General features: G+C 45.1%; 1 protein-coding gene across 1 annotated transcript; it reads left to right on the top strand.

The window, feature by feature from the left end:
- The first annotated feature begins 12,425 nt into the window (after positions 1–12,425).
- Positions 12,426–15,609, top strand: LOC146755691 (uncharacterized). Its single transcript, XM_085525306.1, has 6 exons — positions 12,426–12,558; positions 12,982–13,053; positions 13,145–13,246; positions 13,955–14,098; positions 14,624–14,765; positions 14,951–15,609. The coding sequence occupies exons 1-6, from the start codon at positions 12,531–12,533 to the stop codon at positions 15,045–15,047; spliced, it is 585 nt and encodes a 194-aa protein (XP_085381432.1). The 5' UTR covers positions 12,426–12,530; the 3' UTR covers positions 15,048–15,609.
- The last annotated feature ends 7,188 nt before the right edge of the window (positions 15,610–22,797 follow it).

Genomic DNA, 22,797 nt, shown 5'->3' with positions numbered 1-22,797 from the left:
GAAGATTAGGCAGAGGTTTAGCCTTTGGTGTTCTAACATAGCAGCTGTGAGCGTGCAGAGTATGGGGGGAATGGATGACAAAACAACCAGCGTTACAGATTTTGTCCCTAAATAATGTCTCGCTTTCTCTCTTTTGGAGGCAGAATACTGCCTGAGACTGTTAGTGAGACCCAGTAGGGTGTATCTGAAGATCACACAATGAATAGATGTTACTGCCTTCCCACACTTGTGCTGTGTTTCAGCTTACGTGTTCATGTGGCGTCTGAGCTTGAGGTTTTACACTGTAACTTTAGAAAACTCGAGATATTTTGGAGGTCTAATGCATAGCCTAATCTTTACTCCTTTTAAATATTTACAGCCTAGGAAACAACAAAGCAAAACTAAAACTGGAGAAAGTATTCCATTAAGATGCAAAGCTGAAGACAATTATTTGTCACGTCGATGTACTAGGAGCCTCACTTCATTAAATGAATCTGAGGTTAGTATGAAACTTCAGATCTGAAAATGTTGTGGTTGTATTGCTTTTGATAAGGAATGAGTAGGAAAAGATCTCATGTTCTCTAAACAATTCCCAAGTTTTAATTTATTTATCCCTTTCAAGGTGATCAGATCACCTGTTTTTATAGCCTTTGATAGGAATAAAAGCTGTTGAAACAATTGTGTGATGAATTTTTGTCAGGTGCTGTTGAAAACTCTCCTCATGTTAATGCTTATGAAGTGGCTCATGATTAGATAAGTTACTTGGAAAAAATCCATGGAGCCACTGAAACAGGCACAGCAAATTGAACTTATTTTCTTCCTCTGCGGGATTTCTGGATATTGTTTTGTTAGCAGATGATGTTAGTCATTCCTATATAAGTTTTTAATTGCTAACTTTCATAAAATAGCAGTTACATATATTTTAAAAACAAAGTATTTATTAACCAACTTAATTCTTGGAAATACAGTGGGTGGTGATACTCCATTCAGATTCTTAGCAGAGCCTGATAAAGTGGCTCTGACTACTTTTTGTCTTTCTACAATTAAAGAAAGCATTAAAAACAAGCATTAAAAAATGCTATTTCTACCTCAGTAAAGTAGTTGAAGAATTTAATTAATGAACTGCTTTAATGAACAAAACTAATAGCCAAGCTCAGTGATAATGGTTTAAGAGAAGGGAATTTCTCTTAACTCCATTGTGTATTTTCTTTGAAACCTGTAGACATAAATCAGCTTTTTAGACATCATGAGATGTCAAATACTGATATCTTAATGTCCTGTTTTTATAATTGAATGCTTATTTATTATTTGATTTACAGTGGAATAGTTACCACTAGCAGATACTTCCCTACTATTAGCAAAAGTGTTTAAAGTGTTCACTTTTGTGACATCAATTGTTCTTTCCAAAAGAATCATGGCTGAAACTTGTCTTATTTTCCCAGGATTTTGTGAAAAGTGAGAACACGAAAAATACAAAATCTGTCATGGCTTTTAATTCACCCTCTGCAAGTGACGAGAAAATGGTTGGTTTTTGTTCTAGTTTTGAAGCTAGCTTGGGACTTCCTGTAATTGTGTGGTCACACGAAAGAAGCAGTGTCTTATCCTTATGTGTATACCTGAATGGGAATCTTACATGCTTATGAGCTCTTCCTATTAAATTCCATAAGCTAACCAAAGGGCAAGTCAGTCTGTCCCCAGAGCGTGTAATGGCTGTACTGTGTAATGATTTGGAGGGAAGGATATTGCACATTGAATAGTTGAGAAGAGAAGCTTTAGTGTATTATCGTGTGCTTTTGTAAGTGAAGCCCTTGTATTAAACTAAGGTTCATATCATTAATATGCATGGCAGTTATTAAAAACAGATGTTCACATGTGATAGCAGTATCCTTGGCATGGTCAGAGTATGAGTAGTAGATTTTTCCCATCTGTTGTCTTCTGTTTTGTATGTTTGTTTATTTTATGTAATTAGAACAGCTTATGTAAGAAACAACTCCACAGCTTGGGAGCTACTTTTAAAGAAACTACTGCCTTATTAAGAAACTTTAAGAAACGTATGCCTTGAAATAGCTGAGATTTTGACAACTCCCTAAAGGGTATAAAATTGTCTACATTACTTGCCGTTGTGGTATCATCAGCATAATGAACAGAGGTGTCAGTAGTAAAGCTCAAAATGTCAACTTAAAATAACGTTGAACTAAAATGAAGTTTAAACAATGCTCTTGTTTCACATGTTCACATCTCTGTTGAACAGAAATCCGGAAAAGACTACTTCCTGAGAAAGCGACTACATGCTTCAAGACTGACTAAAAAGAAGGATGAAACACTGCAAAAAGTTGGAGATTTTATTCAAAGCTCTCCTTCTATTATACACTCTAAAGGTTGGTGTAGAATAAGTTTTATTCCATGTTTTCTAGACATTGTAGAATGGCTTGTTTCTGCTGTAGGCTATTAATGTATGTGTTCTTAGAGAACTTGTCTGCCATGTTAAGTTGTCCTTTGATTTATGAAGTAAATGCATTTATTCGTCTCTTCAGAGATTCATTATTACATTTGTGAAAACCTACAAGTATACAGAGAAAGTTGGTTCTGTCTTGTGCTTCTGTCAGCATGAAAGTTAGGCCTGTTGTTTAACTCCTGCTGAAGTTTCTGACTTCCAGCGACTTCTGAGCCATGATTGTCTTTCATACTCCATTTTAATGCGTGCTTTAAGCTGCCATACCTGAAGCTATAAACAGTTTCAGCTATAGAAGCAATAAAGAACCTCCATGAACAAATACAATTTCTGAGTATTTTCACTTAAATTTTACGTGTCATTTATAAACCAAGTTTGTTACGAAGCTTTTTTTGCATTCAGTGATTTAAAGACTCACAAAACCAGTAAGTTGATTGGTTTATGTATCAAAACAAATTTCTTCTAGCCAAGAAGCTGATGTCAGCAGTAAGTTCTCCTAAATCAAACGAACCTGAAAGTCTCGAAGAAGGAGAGACCAAGCCAAAACGATGCAAAAGGAAGCTGTATTCCACTGTCGTTTCTGGCCCTCTAGATATACCTGCTTCTTCGGTAAGCGATTATACTGTAGTCTTGGCTTAAAATAAACTACTAAGGAGTCCAAACAGACTGGAGGTTTCATCTATTTGCAGGAGGAGGTTGAAAGTACTGAGGTATTTCTTTATTCTACCAAGTCATTCTTGTTGGTCTTCCTGCTGTTCTGTTTTATTTTGTCCTCAAAGATCTCTGTGTTTGGCTGGCTTACAGTTTACTAAGTAGGTGATGTAGCAATCACGGAGATGTCTTCTAATTTGGAATCATAGATAATTTCAGTGTGTCGGAGTGGGATTATTCTACTACACGCTTTTCTAGAGCACAACTTAGACAGCTTTTTAGGTATGCTTAAACTATGATCTCCTGTCTAAGCCAACTTGCAGAGGATCTGATGTGCCAGTTTCATGACTCTGTCGGCAGCTATTGTGCTAAGAACATTCTTGCTCTGTTGGAACTGCATCTTTTAATTATATTAGAGTCCTTTTTCTGTTCATCATAGTGATCATTTGCCCATACTGTAATATCCCTCTGAATTTTTTGATGATTTGACGAATGATAGGGGCAGAAACCAAAATGTTATTTTTTTTGTTAGAGGATGAAGAAGATGAGACAATTTCTTTTCTCACTGTAGTTCTGAGAACATGGAACTGAACCGAGAACTGAAATTCTGGGCAAGTCATAGCTACAGGGATTGAGGCTAAAAATGTTTTCTGAACGCTTCATGTTTCACAAAACAAGTATTATAATACTCTTTTGAAAACAAGTATTTCAAAATGAAAGCTGCCTTCAGGCTTTCCTCAGATGTGTGTGCTTTTTTAAGATAAACAGGATTTTGTACATTCTCCATATTTGTTCCTTGTGATTAAGCTGCATTAAAATGATCTCGGTATCCCATAGTTTTCTGAATAAAATATAATAAGCAAATTCCATTCTGAAATCCATTTAGGGGAAGAAATATGTTTGCGTGGGTCAAGAAGAGCTTATCAGTCTTGTGTGAAAAGATGAGTAACTTTTGAAATGTTTTCTTCAGGAATCTGAGGAACAAAAGAAGGAAAGTGATCATCTGATCATCAAGCGACGGCTGAGATCCAGAACAGCTAAAAAACCTTGAAGAAGCATGTTTGTTCCCCTTTCTCAGGACATACTTTTATCGTATTATTAAAACTGGTTGTTAATAAACAGTAACAGTTACTCCATTGTGTTCTTAAATTTGTATATAGGTGTACAGTGTCTCTCTGACAGTTTCAAACTGACTCCATTGAGGCTGAAATAAATACAAGCTTTCTTAAACTGGGTTTGGATTTTATTGTGGTTAAGGGTTTATTTATTTTTGTCTTGCCTCCCCTGTATAGGAACAGTATCTCTAGGACTGATTGCTATTTACCCATTGTGCAGTAATAACTGTACTTGTTCAGGATGGCCTGGCTTGCTTTTTTCACGTGACTGGTGTACTTAGCAGAACTCTGGCAGAGAGAAGAGCATGAATACACATTAATATTTATGTATACTTAAATTTTGGATCTTTTTAAAGAATTTTCTTTGGAGAGAAGATGGTGCCAATTCCTCAGTGTGGAAGAAAGGTGCTTTCCCTCACTTGTGCAAATTCAGCTTTAAATTAATAAACTTAGAAAAATAAACCCAATACATTTGGGGGGAATTCTAATATCCCAAATACTGTTCTCCCCCTCAGTGAGCTTCGAACCTTTAGATGCTGTTGGATGAATTAGCTGAAAGGTTCTCAGCTGGCAGTATTTCCTTGTGTTGTCTCCAAGTCCAATAGTTCCTATAGATTCAATTGCTCAGGAGGTAAAAACATGGATGAAAGCCGACTTGGGTGAATATTTGAGAGTTTGATGGGAGTGAATTGCCTTAAAAGCAGCTGGTGATAGAACAATATACTGATTGTATTTAAAAAAACCCACAATCGTACTATTTGTTGCTGTGCCGATAAGCTTTCTCCTTGCTTGTAGGCTTGTGAGATCCAGGTTTGCAGAAAACAATCTGTGAAAAATCATGGGAATCATGTGGCTTTATGCTCAGCAATCTCATTAAAAACTTGAACTGACTTTTAGAAGCTTTTCTCCATGGTGTTAGCTGGACAAATCTGCATGTGGATGTCAACATGGAGGCTTTTATTGACCTGGAGTAGAAAACAGCATTCGTACCTACCAGGTGAGATGGGCAGCTACTGCACAGGTACACAGAAGAAACTGATGGAAGCATAAGTACTTGAAATCACCCTCCCTCCTATTTATTGACCTATGTATGTGAATGCCGTGCATGAATGCCTCATAGCCAGATGTCAAAATGGAACAATGCTGCCTGAAGTGGTTGGTGACAATATGGAAGACGGTTCTGATTAGCTGCAGTTTGCAAATTACTTGCAAATATTTCATATCCAGAGACTGCAATTTATCAGCCATGCGATATTGGAGGCAAAGTCATTGCAGGGGATGGGAGTGATCTACTTGTTCCAGAAGCTGTTAATAGAGCTCTCGTTGCTACTGGGTACATCATGATATACACTTAATTACACTACTTTTCAAATGGTATTTTTATTATGAGAACAGCCTCATTGCTGCCTGCTGCTGCATGGGAAAGTAGTTGCACACTTGGTATAATTATATGTGGTTCTCTGCTGCAAAACTGACCTTTTACAAAACGTCACATGTGGTGTTTGGTGAGTCTCAGGCTTGCCTAATTTCTGTGCATTTTTGTAAGGCACAGCAAGTGCAGAAAACAGGTTGCTTTGTTTAGGGAAAAGAAAAACCAACCACAAATGTTTAGCTGACTTGCGGAATCAAACTCTATAATCCAGAGATGGGTTGTAAAGCAGGTATGTTTATTCCAGCGTTGCGCAGCGCCGGGTGCAAGGGGGATAGCTCCTCCAAACCTGCACACCGACTTGTAAAGCCGTGATACAGAAAGCAGGCAGAAGAAACATCCTTCAAATCCAGAAGGTAAACTCCACCTATTCATTCCTTAACTGGGTTAATAAAGTGCATGGATTTGCCACCACTGAGTGTATGCATTCAACAATTCTATTACTTGCCTTCAAGTGTTGTACCAAACTACAGCACTTGCTATCAAAAATTTTTGCAAAATTGGAGTCCAAACTCCAGAAAGTCTTCTATCCTTCTACAGTTATGTATCCTTATAGGGTACCACTTTACCCTGACTGGGCAATCTCTTGCTTTTAACTTCTATTCAGGGCTTCATGTTTGGCCCTGATGCCCACAGCCCTAAGTGCATCATGTTTGATATTGCTGTGACTCCTGGGGTACAACATTGTTTTTCCCCATTTGTGCTAATGTCAGACTTACAGTTTTTAAACAGTCAATATTGTTGGACCCTTAGCTCCAGTTTTATTAAATTTCTTGCCAGAGCAACCTGGCAGGTACAAGAATTTCTGTATTCCTACTTAGTTTATATTTAATTAATCCAAAAAAAACCGTAAACCTTTTCTTGTTGGGCAGTAGCTTCTGTTACTGTTACAAAACCATCTATGAGTAGTAAGAAGCACCCATATCCACCAGAAAATAAATCTCTTTATCCTGCTTCCCTAGATGCAATTTCCCGTTGCAGTTTGCACACTGCTTTCCTTTCAGTGGGGCGGAGCCCTCCCTGGGCACTTCAAGCCCCCACTCCCCCCACCTCTCCCTGAGGGGATCTCTGGGTCCTACGGCCCTATTCTGGCACCACAACAGTAACAGCTGTTATTATCACCAATTCCCTTACTATCTGTTTGTCAATCAGTTTTGTTTTGTTTTCATATCGTTCACCTCTTTTCAGTCCTGACATCCCTGTTATACCTTGCCAGTCCTTACTCCTCCAGCCTGTGTCTGTCCCAAACTTTCTCACTTTCCAAACTCTCATCATTACAAAAACTACTAACATCCTATTTCAGTTTCACCTCCTTCTCTCCAGGTGTCCAGTGCTAACACTGGGATTTCAGGTTTCCTACATCTCTGCACATGAAGGCTATTCTCACTTCCATTGCCCCCTCCTCCCTACCTCCCCCCTTTGCTGCTTACAGCAACAGTCTCCGTACCCGGCTCTCTCTCACTCCAAGAGTTCTTGCAAGGGGGGGGGAAACAATACAGGGGGTTGCTCTCATACCAGCACACATAAACTTACTTTCTCTTTAACCCTTTTTCCTTTGTACACAATTTCACTATTTGTACCTTCAGTTACACTTTGACACACCCTCAATTATACTTTCTGTATACCAATAGCAATTACACTTTCTTATACCATCAAAGCAGTTTGTCCCATTCCCTTCAAAACCCACAGATCAAACAGTACAATTTTTCAGTTTCCACAAACACCCTTAATACCACATAACTTTCCCTTAGCAATCCATATCATTCAGTTCCTTGGGCTGTTCCACCCTTATCTTTATGGCCTTACTTCATGTTTTTCTTGATTCCCAATTTCATCTTTATCCCCTAGTTTTAATACAGTATTCTCAAAAAGTGGTACTGTCATCCCGGTTCTCTCTACCCCTGTTATCTTTAAGGCCTCATTTGTTAATTTGAGTCCTGACACCTTACGGGCCAGTGATGAACGAGCTGTCCCAGTATCAACTAAAACCACAACTTCTTCCCCCTCAGGTCCCACTTTTATATTTACCAGGGGGTCCTGATGGGACCAAAGTTTTGAAAGCCCCAGAAATTGATCTAATTGTTCTGCTACTCTTATAGAATCTTCAATTAAAGATTTCATTTCCTTCTTAAAATTTCTAATTTCTCCACTAGTGAGTGGGGAGTTTACATAGCATATTTGTCCTTGTCCCAATGGGACCTCCCATAAGGGGTACACTGAGGTGCTGGAACAGCTAGTGTCTGTGAAAGGAGAAATTTTTATGTCCCTTTTACATTGTTTTAATTCTCTCCTGAGCCCAGCATGCCCCTCTTTTCTGTGAAATGTCCCTGTGTGCTCTACCATTTCCTCTTACTGGGGCAGTGCCTGTCTCCCTTTGTGCTACATTGGGGTTATATGGGGGGGAGATTCTCAGGAGGGTCCCATTGATTAGTTCCTTTTTCTAATTCCTCTCCTTCCTGGTCCGGGCCTTTTTCTTTTTACTAATAACAGGCTGATTTCTTGTATCCAACAGGCAGCATATTCTGATTCCTCCTTTGAAAAGGGGTTTTGTTCTTTACATATAAATTCGAGATCTGACAAACCCAACCTTCATCAGATCCATATTTTGGCCAAATATTGATTTTCCCTGTAGTGGATCTCTAGGCCATATCTAACACAATATTTAAACATCTTTTCCCTATCCTTTTTCCTGGTTTTGGGATCATTTTAACCCGTCCTCCAACTTATATACTAACCACCAATGATTACATTATTTGATGAGGGTGTTCTTGCTTAGATTCCCTCCCGGTTCCCCAGCAATATCCCTCTGATATGCCAATATACATCCTAAGAGATTTTCTTAGGTATCTCTTTCCCTTATGTTCCTACACACACGAGGAGGGGGAGCAATGGTTCAAAAACAAATTTTGTAAAGTTAACATGTTAAAGCGGAGGTAACACAACCCTATTGTTTCTCTAATCTGGATCATTATCACATTTAAACCGCGGTATTTTCTACAACAAAAGCAACAGGGTCTCGGTACTAATTGTGGTTTGCCTTTTGTGGGCTTTTACCCCGCAGGATCATCTGCTTCTGTCTTTAGTGAAAGTACTCTCCCTCAGCAATCCCAGACCCTGGAGGTTGATGAGAGAGTCCGGGGAATGGGAGATTTCCCTTTAGTCGGGGAAGAGGTGGTCTGTGAGTGCCTAGGAAACATAAAGGTCCATAAATCCATGGGACCTGATGGGGTGCATCCGCGGGTGCTGAGAGAGCTGGCGGAGGTCGTTGCTGAGCCGCTCTCTGTAATCTATCAGAGGTCTTGGAGAACTGGGGAGGTGCCTGAAGACTGGAGGACGGCCAGTATCAGTCCAGTCTTCAAAAAGGGCAAGAAGGAAGACCCGGGTAATTATAGGCCGGTCAGCCTCACCTCTGTCCCAGGGAAGGTGATGGAACAGCTTGTTCTGGATGCCATCTCCAGACAACTGGGTGATAAGGAGGTTATCAGGAGTACTCAGCATGGGTTCACCAAGGGGAGGTCATGCTCGACCAACCTGGTGGCCTTTTATGAAGATGTCACTAGCTGGGTGGACAGGGGGCGGGGCGGTAGATGTAGTCTACCTTGATTTCAGTAAGGCTTTTGATACTGTCCCCCATGACATCCTTATAACAAAGCTGAGGAAGTATGGGATAGATGAGTGGACGGTGAAGTGGGTCGAGAATTGGCTGACTGGCAGAGTGCAGAGGGTTGTCGTTGGCGGTGCGGTGTCTGGCTGCAGGGCTGTAACTAGCGGCGTCCCCCAGGGGTCTGTGCTGGGTCCGGTCTTGTTCAACATCTTCATCAATGACCACCCTCAGCAAGTTTGCTGATGACACGAAGTTGGGAGGATTGGCTGACACACCTGAAGGCTGTGATGCCATTCAGCGAGACCTGGACAGGCTGGAGAGCTGGGCAGTAAGAAACCGGATGAGGTTTAACAAAAGCAAGTGTAGAGTCTTGCACCTGGGTAGAAATAATTGCATGCACCAGTACAGGCTGGGGGAAGAGCTGCTGGAGAGGAGCTCTGCAGAGGGGGACCTGGGCGTCCTGGTGGACGACAGATTGACCATGAGCCAGCAGTGTGCCCTTGTGGCCAAAAAAGCCAATGGCATACTGGGGTGCATTAAAAAGAGCGTGTCCAGCAGGTCGAAGGAGGTGATCCTCCCCCTCTACTCTGCCCTTGTGAGGTCTCATCTGGAATATTGTGTCCAGTTCTGGGCTCCCCAGTACAAAAAAGACAGGGATCTCTTGGAAAGAGTCCGGCGGAGGGCCACTAAGATGGTGAAGGGCCTGGAGCATCTCCCCTATGAGGAGAGACTTAGGGAACTGGGTCTGTTTAGCCTTGAAAAAAGAAGGCTGAGAGGGGACTTGATCCAGGTCTATAAATATTTGAGGTGTGGGAGCCATAGTGGTGAGGCTGGTCTCTTTTCAGTAGTGCGTTGGGATAGGACTAGGGGTAATGGGATGAAAGTACAGCATAGGAAGTTCCAAACGAATGTGTACAAGAACTTCTTTACAGTGAGGGTGACGGAGCACTGGAACAGGCTGCCCAGGGAGGTGGTGGAGTCTCCTTCTCTGGAGATATTTAAGACCCGCCTGGATGCCGAGCTGTGCAACGTGGTGTAGGGAGCCTGCTTTGGCAGGGGGGTTGGACTCGATGATCTCTAGAGGTCCCTTCCAACCCCTACAATTCTGTGATTCTGTGATTCTGTGATTCTGTGATTCTGTGATTCTGTGATTCTGTGATTCTGTGAAGTCACCTCACCACCCAGGCAGGACCGCTGAAATCAGTGGGGTGCACCTCTCCTGTCCAGGAACCCGAAAGAGGTGATAATAATCCCAGGCCAGCAATTGTAGTATTGATATGATGATTTTATTCAAAGTCTTTGTTAAACAAAGAGGGAAGGAAGGGAGGGGTGCGCTGGGGGGGGGAATGGGAGGGGTGGAGGAGGGTTGATGTCAGACTGTGAAATCAATTTTTTTAATCTTAATTCTGCTTCAGAAACAACATCTGATTCCCACGCTCTCTGCTTGGTATTTTGTCTTTTGATGCAAACACGTAAGCCCCATTGGTGCCTGGTTCAGCAGTTCAGCTTCCTTTGTGCCCTTTGCCTGGTTGTAGGGAAGGTGGCAGGCTCTGATTCAATGAGGGTGTTGTATGGACACAGTATTTATCACCATGTATCCAAAGGTGCAACAGTTTCTGGAAACCCGGGTGGGATCCTATAGGTGATGGTTCTCTCGCCACCAAGCATCCAGTTGCCAGCAGGGGGTGAGTTCACTGGGACTTTGGGGATGGGAGGTGCCAACTAGCAAGCCTTCAATATCTGCTACTAAAATCAGACTTGGAAGCACGTTACACGTGGGAAATACACTTGGTGCAGGAAAGGGGATTTCCTTAGCCATCAAAAAAAGATGAAACTGCAGATCTATCAACAAAAATGTAAGCACGGGACACTTGACTTGGCGGGTCTGTGGGAAGGTCAGCTTCTCCGTGTTTGTATTTCAGCCATCATCCTCCACACTGGAGAGGATTTATCCGCTTGGCTTGCTTAATTGCAGCACATTTCACATGCGTGGATAACCTGTGCATATTGCGTCACTACCCCTGTGGCCTGAGGTGGTGCACCAGGCTGGAAATAATGCCTTCTTGGGGTTGTTGAAGCTCTGCAAAAGTTTGCCAAGCAAAGTTGTGGATGCTCCATCCCTGGAGGTGTTCAAGGCCAGGCTGGATGGAGCTCTGGGCAGCAAGACTCTGTGGGTGGCATCTCTGCCCGAGGCAGTGGGGCTGGGGTTCTGAGTTCTTCACTGTCCCTTGCAAGCCAAGCCATTCTATGATTCTGCATTTCTATGATGTAAGCACCAGCCCCACACAGCCCTGGTGCAGTGCATCACAAGAGCAGCAGCCTGCGGGGAGCCACCACCCGGAATCGCAGAGATGTGAGGTCACAATGCCCCATCCTATGACTGTGCTGAGCTGCGTCATGAGCTCACGAGGCCTGGCCGCAGGCTTGGCTCAGTGCGACACTCACTGTGGCTGCAGCGGTGGTGTTGGAAGCGTGGTGCAAGTGTGGGGGCGGCCATGGACCCTGCCCGCCTTGTCCTCTTCCTCCTATTGGTGGCCATGAGTTTCCAGGAGAGCTGTGCTGCTCCGTGGCGAGCACGGGGAGCAGGTGAGTGGGTAGAGATGGGACCCAAACTGAGCAGCGCTGGGAGCAAGAAGTCAGGCTGTGTCCCCACGGCCCTGTAGTACACTTGCCTGGGGCCTGCCTTCCATGGGGGTGTTGCTGGGTAGGGGGTGATGGGCAGCACTGCAGGAGCCGGGCAAGAGCCCGTGGCTGCGCTGCTCCCCAGGGCTGGCTCCAGCCATGCCAGGCTGTAGCTCTGCTAATTGCTGGCTGCAGCACAGCCTTCGTCCTGGGAGATGCCCGGGGAGAGTTCAGAAGAGGCGTGCTGGGCGTGCATGAGCATTTCTGCTTCAGGCTCATGGCACTCCCCAGTTTCCAAGCCAGAGCCCCTGTCCACAGCCCAGGGGAAGAGACAGGTGTGCTTTCCTCCAGTGCCTCAGTGTGACCTTGCTGTCCATCAGAGGCCTCCCAGTAAGAAAGCCCCGGGGGGCTGCATCTTCTTCCACGTAATCTGTGAGAGATGTGGCATGTGGCCCGGAGAGAGCACTGCATACGCTGCCAGGTGCCAGCCTACGGGTCATCCCATCCGCCCTGCAACTTTGGAAATCATGACCTGAGTTATTCTCCACATCCAGTTACTGAGGGAGAAGGAGATCACACCATATAGTGTATATAAGTGGGAACTTCTCTCATCTGTTCTTGATTCTAGATGATGAGCTTCGTGCTCCCTTTCCGGATGCTCCTTTGGATCCGGACTTCATGCCTGTGCCTGGGGGACAACCCAGGGGTAAGTTGTGAGTGTCTGTTTCCTTGGAGGCTGAAACGTTCATGCTCTCATGGTTTACCTGGGTGCAATTTTACTGGAGATCCTCTCCAGGTCTTCCAAGCCTGTTTGTGCTCGGAAGGGTTTGCACAGATGAGCCCATGAGTATTTTTTCTCTCGGAGAGCTGCCACGTTTCAGTGGGAAGGTTACCACTGCCCCTCTGCAGCTGAGGGAGCCCAGACCTTTGTATTTGGGCTGTGGCATTCCCCAACCACCGCCAGACCCTACAGGTCACTCAGGGAAAAGGAGGCCCCCACATGTGCCGGAAGCTCTCCTCACCTGTGTCTGATCACACTTGTGTCTGCAGGCCCTGTCCCCTGTATGCTCTGCTACTCAGTTGATGCTGTAGTGTGTGACTAAAACTTTTCATGGGTCTTTGGTTGCAGAAGTGCCCCCAGTGTGGGCCTTGCCCGGTCATCGGTTTCCTCCTGTGCTGGAGCCCAGCTGGAATCCCAGCAGTGAGTACTCTGTCTTCACTGACTTGGCTGACTCGCCGCTGATCTTCAGATCTTCATGCACATGATATTTAACTTCATACGTTCTGTTAAGGTCCGGAAAGAGAAGAGGATGAATCCAAACGAGGAAAATACTCTCAGGGCTCATCCCGTCTCCTGAAGCGACTGCTGAAGGAAATGGAGAAGGCAGAGCGTGGTGGGTATACTTCAGTCTGTTCACTGTGGGACCTGGGAAGCTGAGGTGTGATATACAGGTGTGGGCAGGCTGTAGCCTGCACAGCAGGAAGGGATGGGTCAGAGCCGTGCTGCAGCCGTGTTCCATGTATCACCTTGCAGGTGCTGTCAAGCACCAGAGCTGGTCTGCTGCCAGATGGTCTGCATCCAGCCAAGACCCAGAGGCAGCTGCTCCCCCAGCACAACCATTACTTGTCAGAGCTGCTTTGTGCAGTCGTTGGCACCCAGATGGCAGCAAGTGGCAAAGTGGCAAGCGCTGTGCTTCTGTTCATCCAAAGCCCTCCGTGCAGCTGAGCAAGTTCAAGGCAGGAGGAGCATCCCGAGCAGGGTTGGCTGCCTTTGCTAATGCTGGAAATGAGGTGGAGATGCTAATTCTGAAGGCTTGGACTGTGTGTTAGAGCTTGGATTTCAGCCTGCAGCTACCTGGCTGTGACGGGCTGGTGACAGCACAGTATGTGAGGGCCTTGCACAGGAGCTGATTCCTCAAGAGGTGTGAGGGAGTCAGCATTGTCCAATAGCTGGGAGGGCCCAAATGCCCTTGGGTAACAGAGGGGCTCACAGTGTACTTGGGGGGGGGCCTGGACTTTACCTGAGCTCGGGATTGGAGAAGCTCAGTTTTTGATGAGGGCACGTGACATCCCAATCCTACTGCCCTGCTTTCTTTCTAAAGGAACGGACCAACAAAGTGAGCGGGATGCACTGCAGGAAGGTGGATATCCCACACTGCCAGTCCCGGATGCGCTGCAGGAAGGCGGATATCCCACACTGCCCATCCCGGACAGAGGAATGCAGGCAGCACCAACCGGCATGCCAGGTAATTTCTGTCCTATGATCATACAGTGTCACGAACCAGAGTCACTGTGTGCCTGCAGGCTCTTGCTGCCAGCTCTTGCACACCAGGTCAGCAGCCAGACCTGAGCGTGTGAGCATAGAGCACATGTAAAAGAAGCAGGAGTGTTTCTCCCCTGGGCTGGCTCTGGCTGTGCCCTGTGCTGGCTGAAGCCTGACCTTCAGCCTGGGGGGCGTCCCACAGGGGGAGCTCAGGACACGCATGCCGGGAAAAGTGTGAGGGATTCTGCTCTGTAGCTCTCCCCACGGACCAAGCCCAGACCCCAGAGTACAGCCCCAGCTCTCGGCCCAGAGGAGGACACGGGTAGTGCCTGTGCAGCCTCTCCGTACCCAACGAGAGGTGGAAGCAATCCTTCTTGTCCTCCGGTGATTCGGCACCAGAGACGGAGGCACCCACTGACAAAATGACCTCTTGGGTCCATGAAGCACACTGAGAGATTATCTGTAGCGCAGCTGAAGGTAACGTGGGACATTGTCTCATTTCTTCCAGGGATGAACACAGGCAAAAGCACAGAGGATGCTGCTCACAGATCTGTGCGGAAGCGCCGCATTCCGATGACGGTCTCAGTGATGCTGCTGCCTGCGCTGGTGCTGGCTGTTGGTACTGTGATATGGGTGCTCAAAAACTACCTGTGAGTTGGCCTTTCCCCAGAACACCTTATTGCTGCATTTGGCAATGAAGCATTTGTGGTGCCAGGATCCTGGACGGCCAAATCAGCCGCTGGCAGTACACTGCCAGGACTTAGGTTGCAAAGTCTTTCAAGTTTCCCCTTATTTCCTGTCACTGAGTAGTGCTTTCTGAAACTCATTCTCACAGAGCACGCAAGAGGGAAAAGAGAGCAGCAGAAGCAGCAGATGGAGCTGGGGAAGGCAACGAGACAGACTCTGACCCAGTCAAACAAGAATCTCCGTAATAGCTCCAGTCCGTTCCATTCTGCCATTGAAGAGGCCCGAAGTCTTCAAGGTCATCTGGAAGACCAGGAGCTTGAACTGAAAGCCATGAAAGAGATCCTTGGGAACAGTCCTGAGTGCTGCCTTCTGTCAGAGGATGGCCCTGAATGTGAGAGCAGAGCTTTTGTCCTTCATCCTGCATTCTCCAGGACAGGTATCACCAGCAGTTTGAAGGTTCTTAGCTCGACACAGCTACATTCCTGTTGAGGGTCCTAATGAGGACCCAGAAAACGAGCTTCCTCTGACTGCTGGACAAAACGTAATGTCTTTGGAGATGTGGGTGAGAATGGCTGGTTTCAGGGAGAGCTGACAGATGGCACAAAAGGACTGGTCCCTTCCAATTTGGTTGCGGAGCTTTCAGTTGATGAACTGGATACACCTGGAGATCCTGTCAGAATTCCTGCACTGCTCCATCTGCAAGACTACCATTGCTCCACTCAATGGAACAACTCGATGTTGAGCAGAATGTGGTTGAGCTCCTTCGTGAACTCTCTGAGGCGACTGACAGTGGAACTGCATAGCTTTATTGTATATTAAAAATAACCAAACAACTGTCCCCTCCCTCTCCCTTCCCCTTGCACCCCTCCACCCCCCCCCCCCCCCCCCCCCAAAAAAAAAAAAAAAAAGACAAAAAAAACAAATATAAACCCTAAAAAACCAACAAAAAACAACCCACCCCCAATAAAACTAAAAACCAAAACCAATTAAAATCTCAACGCTGTTCTTTTTCTGGGATACACTGAGGTGACGCTTCTTCTAGCTTAGACTTTGCAATGAGTTTGTGTCACGGAGTTCTCTCTAGAGCTCACTCGGTGACAGTGGGAACAAACCCAGGGAGAGAAGGAACAAAGAACCTCCCCTCTCTAACAGCGCGGCGCGGCGCGGCTGAGAGGGGAAGGGAAGTAAGATTGCGAGTGGGTCTAGGAGGGAAAAAATGAAAAAAACCCAACAATCTGAGAATGAACAGCAGTTTAACGAACCCAGTGACACTAAACAACAACGATGTTGCAGAATGGCGGGAGAAAAGCAGACGACCACACCTGTCATTGACATGATCAGCGAATCTCGTTTATTCCTTGGCTGCGTGTACCTTTATAATACGGATAATCAGCTCATACATATTGCAAAAGTGGAGCTCATCATTGGTTCCCAATTACATACTATCCCCGAGTATCTTAACAGCTTGTTGTTATCATCCTGAAAGATACTCCCTTGCTGAGTTCCCAGAACCATGGCTAGTTTCTAACCATCACAGGGCATCCTGATGTTCTCACTGTCCTTGCAGGTGTTATGGCTGCTTGATTAACCTCACCGTGTTTACGACCCTTCTCAGATAACTAGCTGTAAAAAACACTCTCTACAGGACCCCACAGATTACCTTCAGAATTCCACAGTTAGTTCTGTTTCCTTTCTGAGTGCATAACAACCTGAGCAAATGAATTGAATGACGTGGCTTGTTAGTCTGGTACAAACTCTGCTGTACACTGGAACTTGGTCCATTTGTAAGCAGGACTTTGTCCATCTCTGCAGGACAGCAGAAAACCCTTTGTGCTAATCATGATGCCAAGAAGCAGAATGCAGCAAATGGCAGATGATCCAACTGCTTCAGGTGTTCATTGCCTTAAAACTGCGAATAATTTTGGACTGAGAGTTTGTAAGCAGAACGGAGCTCTTAAAGCTGTCAGAGATTATTCCTGCACTGTTCAATTCTATCTGCCTGACATACACAGGATCTCAGAACTGCGTTGCTTGAACTGGTGGAACTTGTTGAAGTGAACTGGGATGAGCAAGTTTTAGAACTTAGTCAGAGTGCTGTAAAAAATGGATAATCTCATGAGTATTAAGGTACAGGATTGCTATTTCTGCACTGAATTTGTTTTTATTTTACATGGCTGTGATCTGAAAGTTGCTTGAAACGCAGGCACCTAGACACTGTTGTGTAACTGAATTTCACACATGATAGGTCCTGAAATATCCTGGAATCTAAAACTCTGACTTGTTTTAAGTCTGCTGCTTGAGTATAATCAGGGTCATAGTGTCTGTGTGCAGTGTTTCTTTCCCTGTAATGCTCCACATCATTTCATTTTGGGAATATTGAAGGAAATGGACTATGTGCCATAACTGTTGTTAGAACAAAGTATGTCTGGTGTGATCTTATGCGTAGGTTCTGTAACTGCTCTTCACAGCTCAGGTGTTTGACCTTCTTTTTGGTGAAGTGATGAAATACTGCTGGTTTCTATTTGTGCTTCTAGGCACCTTGAAGCTCTTAGGAATAGAACAATTGTCTCCAGTTCTTTTCAATGATATCAGTAACAACTCGAGTGTTGCTGCCCACTAGGTAGACCCAAAGAAGCAGATTACAGTGAAACAACACACGAGCTGGACCTGCATGAGGATCACTTTCAAGACAGTGGCTCTGTTGCTTGAAGCCTATTTGCTTCTTCCTGCCGCCACTCTATTACCAAGTATCAACAGCCTCTTTCATGATTCAACTTGCAAACGTTTGACACTAAACCTTGTGTTTCTATGCCTTCCTAGGTGATTTGAGCCCTTGTCAACCCCAAAGATCCAAACCAAGTAGTGATGTGCAGTGTGTTTCCATCAATGGAGAGTTCTTATTAAGCACGAATCGCTGCAATTCGGATGACAGCCTTCCACATGGTAACAGTGATGGACACAAGGGGCTCATCCACGTTCATGCTCTCATATCTCCTGGCTCTGCTGAAGCTCGTGACCTGAGCCTGCCAGATACAGCAGTCACCTGCCTGGATTGTGACCCAGCGCCTTTGCAGTGCTGCCCATCCCAAGCACAGCCCGAGTGTCCCAGCAGCAGCACCACCATGCAGGAGCAGGTCAGCATCAGTGAGGTGAAGCTGAGCATCTTAGATGGGGACTTAGAGTCAGGCTGCCAGTCCCAGGCACCAGGCAGCAGCACCAGCTCTGAGCCACTCTCATCTTGACAAGAGGAGTCCCATCTTCACCCTTGACCTCTCAAGCCCTCCTGTCTTTTATTGAATAAAGTCACTCATGCTCAATCATCGCCTTGACTGCATTCCGAGTCTTCATTCACAGGGATTGGGATGAATGCAACAAACAGCAAGGCAGCTCAGCTTGCAACACTCTGGCTGTGGGGTTCGTGCAGGCAGAGCTCTGGGTTCCCATTTTGCCTGGCTTTGGGATGTCTGCAGCAAGATCTCTACCATTTTGTATGGGAGCAAATAATCTCTAGCATCCAGGCTGCTGCTCATGATAATCCCAGTCTTCCTGGCTGTTGCTTTGTGATACCTTTCAAAGCCTTTTGATACTCTTTGATGCCTTGGCTGCTCCCTAACACCTCTGTCCTCCTGCCATGTTGACTCACGTCTCCCACTTTTAAGCTGGCTTTGCAGATCATCTCCAGCCCTGTCATCATCACGCTGCAGCAGGAGGTGCTCACCTGGCCCAGTGTCTGGCAGTACTGCTTGTTCTGCAGATGAGCAGCTGCCTCCTCATCTCTTCAGCTACAGTAGTTTTTCTCAGGGCAGTTAGATGCAGTCACGCTCCTCTGGATTTGGTGTGTTAAATCCATGCTGCATGGCAGCAGTCAGTGCAATACAAAGGTGTTCTGTGTGCCACAGCATTTCTCCAGGGGCTGCCAAAGGTAGAAGCACAACACAGCACCATCCTTCTGACAGTAATGTCTGTGTTAGACATGTGAGCACTGCATCATCCCCAGCGTGTCAGTGCTTTTCCACACCAACCTGACTCTCACACTCTGCACTGAATGTAACTCTGCTCTTGTGGAGACAAATGCTTTCTGTCACATCCTCCATCCCTGCAACCATTTGCCGGTAGGCAGCTCTTGCAGAAGAATCAAGCAGCAGAACCTTGTGCTCACCCTACAGCATGCAAATGCTATGAAAGCAGAAATAACCTGGCGTGCTCTGGGTCTGCAAGGCTGCACAGATGGGAGAGGTAGATTGTGTTTTTGCAGTGGAAGTTTCCAGTATTTTCAGTACATAGTGTAGGCCCTAACTGAATGTATAACCCTCTTGTAAAACAGCTGTATAAGTAGTTTTTCCACCAAGAAAGTTGCTGAACAGAGTTAAGTTCAGACTGGGGGCATTCTGACATGGGGAGAATTGAGACAAGCACAAGATAAATACGCAGGGTGGGTAGAGCCCAGCACAGGACAGAATGAATGTACTGACTTTTGGAAACATTGCCCTTCTCTGTCCGCAGAAAAGTACAAGGCAGACCTAAAAACAAGAGGTTGGTAATTGACCTTCTATGGAAATGAATCCTAGCAACAGTCTCGAGGAGTCTGTGAGCCTGTGATGCTCAACCAATGAGAGCCATGAGAGCATCACCTGCATTGGGTTTAGGGCACAGAACAGAATTAATGTCACTGACTGGTGTGCAGTTTCTCCCTTGCCAATAGGGGATGTGCGCGCAGTATTGCAATAATGAATAAGCACTGCTGCTATCGCTGCCATCTTTGCCTAACTAGAAATCTTTGACTTTGAGAGTTTCTCACACAAGGGGAGAGGGTAAGAAAGTAAAGAGGCACAGAAAACAAAGGAAAACTGCTCTTCTTATCTATAAAAATTGATACAATTGATGCTGTCGTGCATTTATTTATTTATTTTTAATTTTTGGCCAATGTCAGTTAGATTGTTTTAAAATATCCACACACCAAAATCTGACTACCAAGCAAATTTAATGAAAATGAAATGAACGTGAGTTAGCAGAAAGCAGAAGGCCATATTGTATTAGGATCTAGCAAATTTACAGGCAGTCACTGCACGAAGAGGTAGATCTGAGTTGCACATTATATGATTTCCACAAAGATTAAGGAAATCTGAAGCTTTCAATGTATTTTTTTTATGCTTTTTTCATTTCATTTTTAAACACCTGACCCAGACCCCAACCCTCACAGGAGCTGTAAAGATAACAGCATTAACCAGCAATGTAACTCTAATCCTAACCCTTACCCTGATTCTAAAATCGTCCCTAACTCCAAATGCAACAACAAAAATGATGCTAGAAGTTTGTAGCAAAAGGAACCTTAACCCTGATCATAATCCAAAAAACAATCATTAAGGTAACAATAATCTTTACCTTAAAAGTAATATTAATCAGAGCCCAGATGATACCTGCGTCCAATCAGAAGCATGCTTTGTATTATTTAAGAGTTGTATTTTTTCCAATGAACTCTCTCTATTATCACATTTATAAAGTAACAGAGTCTGTTCTTTCACTCCTGACACTGTGCCTTACTCCAGACATCCCTGAAAATGACCCAGATAGGGCACCATCAAATAATGCTAATAGTAATGTCAATCCTAAGGGTATCTCTAGCCTCAGTGTTAATGGGACGCTAACAACAATCCCAACAGCCTTAAACATTCTGGTGGTGTGAAAGAGGTGCTGCCTTGCACATGCTGGGCAGTCCCATTGCCTGTTAAATGCAGGCGGCAGCGTAGAAACATGATGCCCGTGGTCAGAATGCCCTGTGGCAGATCCTGGCACCGGAGAACTGACCGGAGAACCATGAGAGAACTGACAACAAATCACTCGACATCAGAACCGACCCAGTGGTTATTTACAAGCCTTGGGTGACCCAGACAGGATCTCAGAGTGGTGAATGTAGGTACAGAAGTTGTTACTACTCTGTTTTCTTCTAAAAGCTGCTCAGCTGCTTTGCGTTTCAGACCATCCCTGGCTTCACTGTGTGCATCTGTCCAATTGATACCAGGTGTTTTTTCATCTCAGAAGTTGGGGGGGGGGGGGGGGGGAGAGAGGGGAAACAGGCATCAATTCAATTACTCATTTATTTATTGACAGGCATTCATGTTTGCTACGTTTGGAGAAGTTTTATTTGTTTGCTGTGGTTTGATTTTTTCTTTTTTTCATTTATTTTTTTTCCCCTTCCCTCCTCTTCCATCTTTGTGTTCTTCCCCTATAATCAAAAGAGAACAGATCCCCAGGGTCTGTCCCGCAGACGTTCTTTCCGTGGTCTCTGCTGCCACCTGCTGGCCAATAAGCGGAACTGCCACTGTTGGGCGTTTGGTGCCGCAGGAAGCACAACGCAGATCTGAGTTCTGACCGGTCTACGCAGCAAATCCGCCAATCTTTATTGTGATAAGCCCTCCACATGGCATTGCGCATGCACTCGAACACGCAACAGGCACAGATTTCTCCTAACTCCTTGAGGAGCAGGCAAGCAGAACTACTGAGCGCACCACTGCTTGTGATTGGGCCACCCCCATCATAGAGATGTGTGTTAGATCTTTTACCCACCCCTGGACTGGCCTAGTTGTTTTAAAGATAACCTCTGAAATCTGAGTTACTGGTTCTACCACCTGTAGTGTAGAATAGGTAGCCAATAAATGCTTTTCAACTGTGATGTATCTTTATTCTGCTCCATGCCAAACCTGTGACCAAAACCTCATAGGGGTTCACAAAGAACTCTGGCTCTGCCAGAGACCCCATCCAGACCCTTCTTGAGTTACATTCACATCTAGTTTGGCTGAAAAGGTTGGACTATAAATACTCAGTGCTTGGGCCTGTTTAACAGATATTTTTTCCTGATTATGCTGTCCATCGATCTTTTTAAACTGAACTCCTGCTCTAATCTGGTCTTTAAACATTTGTTGTCTCAAGACCCTAATGGGTCCAGACTGGATTACCTTAGGGGCTGGACGCATAAGTCATGGCAGCAGATGGTTCTCTGACCTTATCACCACCATTCAGAGCCTGCATCTGGCCGTAGGCACTCTTGTCTCCCCATCAATTGGGCAGCCTGTTGTATTACAGCACCTGAGGGCCACTGGGGGGTTCAGTATGGATAACATAGACCCATCCTGATGGAAAGGTGATGGCTGTAGGATGAGATCCCTCGTTCCTGATGAAAAATTTATTGACTGGGCTCTCAAAATCATCTTCATAGATTGCCTCTTTCATGCCTAATTCTCTAATATAATTTTGTTAGTCCTCCATAAAGGACCACAGGCTGATATTTAATGGTATGTCATTCTTATTTGGCCATGTTATATGACACACAGCCATAAATCATTCACTGATCAAATGGCTATCCTCATTATGTTGGACAGAACATACAGTCTTTGCCTGAGGGCAGGGTGAGTAGTAATGGATGTCAGTTTTGAAATTTCCAGTCCATTCACCACAGCGCTTTCTGCCTCCATGTCCCATAACCAGAGCAGCTATGCTGGCATGCTCTCTTGGTTTCTGTCTAAACCACTGTACTATATCCATCAGTTCAGCTGCTGTATTATGGGCAGCAGGGTTTGGGGGGTTGGACACTGGTCAGGGCACTCCCACCAGCCTATCCTGCATTTTTTTTTTTTCATTTTTGGGTTACAATCAGTCAGATCTCAAATAGATCTAGTCCAAATGGAACCTCAAAATCTGACCTTTTAGTGCCTTCATTTACAGAGTCCATTTTATACAGATTCCCTGTACAGGTTCCCCATGGTCTTCCAGAGAGATGTTCCTGATCTTCCATAGGAGAATGATTGAATTAGGTTTTTTCCCCATCAAAACTGCCACCTGTCTTTCCAGTTTTTCAACACTGTCATTCAATAGCTGATTTGCATCAGCCTGAGCCTCTTCAGTTATGTTCAGACAGTTCAAGGCCATCAGCAGTGGCCATGCCACCATGAACACAGCTAACTCTCATTCTCAAGTTGTACGTATGTCTTTGCTAAGACC

Source organism: Coturnix japonica, chromosome 31 (genome assembly GCF_054131305.1).
Source record: "Coturnix japonica strain WE chromosome 31, WE-NBRP24, whole genome shotgun sequence".
In the NCBI taxonomy this organism is placed as follows: Eukaryota; Metazoa; Chordata; class Aves; order Galliformes; family Phasianidae; genus Coturnix; species Coturnix japonica.
The sequence above is the reverse complement of the archived record's forward strand: the minus strand, read 5'-3'. Positions and strand labels throughout refer to the sequence as shown.

Bases quoted from the DNA above. Each gene is read 5' to 3' on its own strand.
- LOC146755691 (XM_085525306.1), top strand. From the start codon at position 12,531: ATGCCTGTGCCTGGGGGACAACCCAGGG. The intron at 12,559-12,981 runs GTAAGTTGTGAG...CTTTGGTTGCAG, and splicing joins GCCTGGGGGACAACCCAGGG to AAGTGCCCCCAGTGTGGGCC. The intron at 14,766-14,950 runs GTGAGTTGGCCT...TCATTCTCACAG, and splicing joins TGGGTGCTCAAAAACTACCT to AGCACGCAAGAGGGAAAAGA.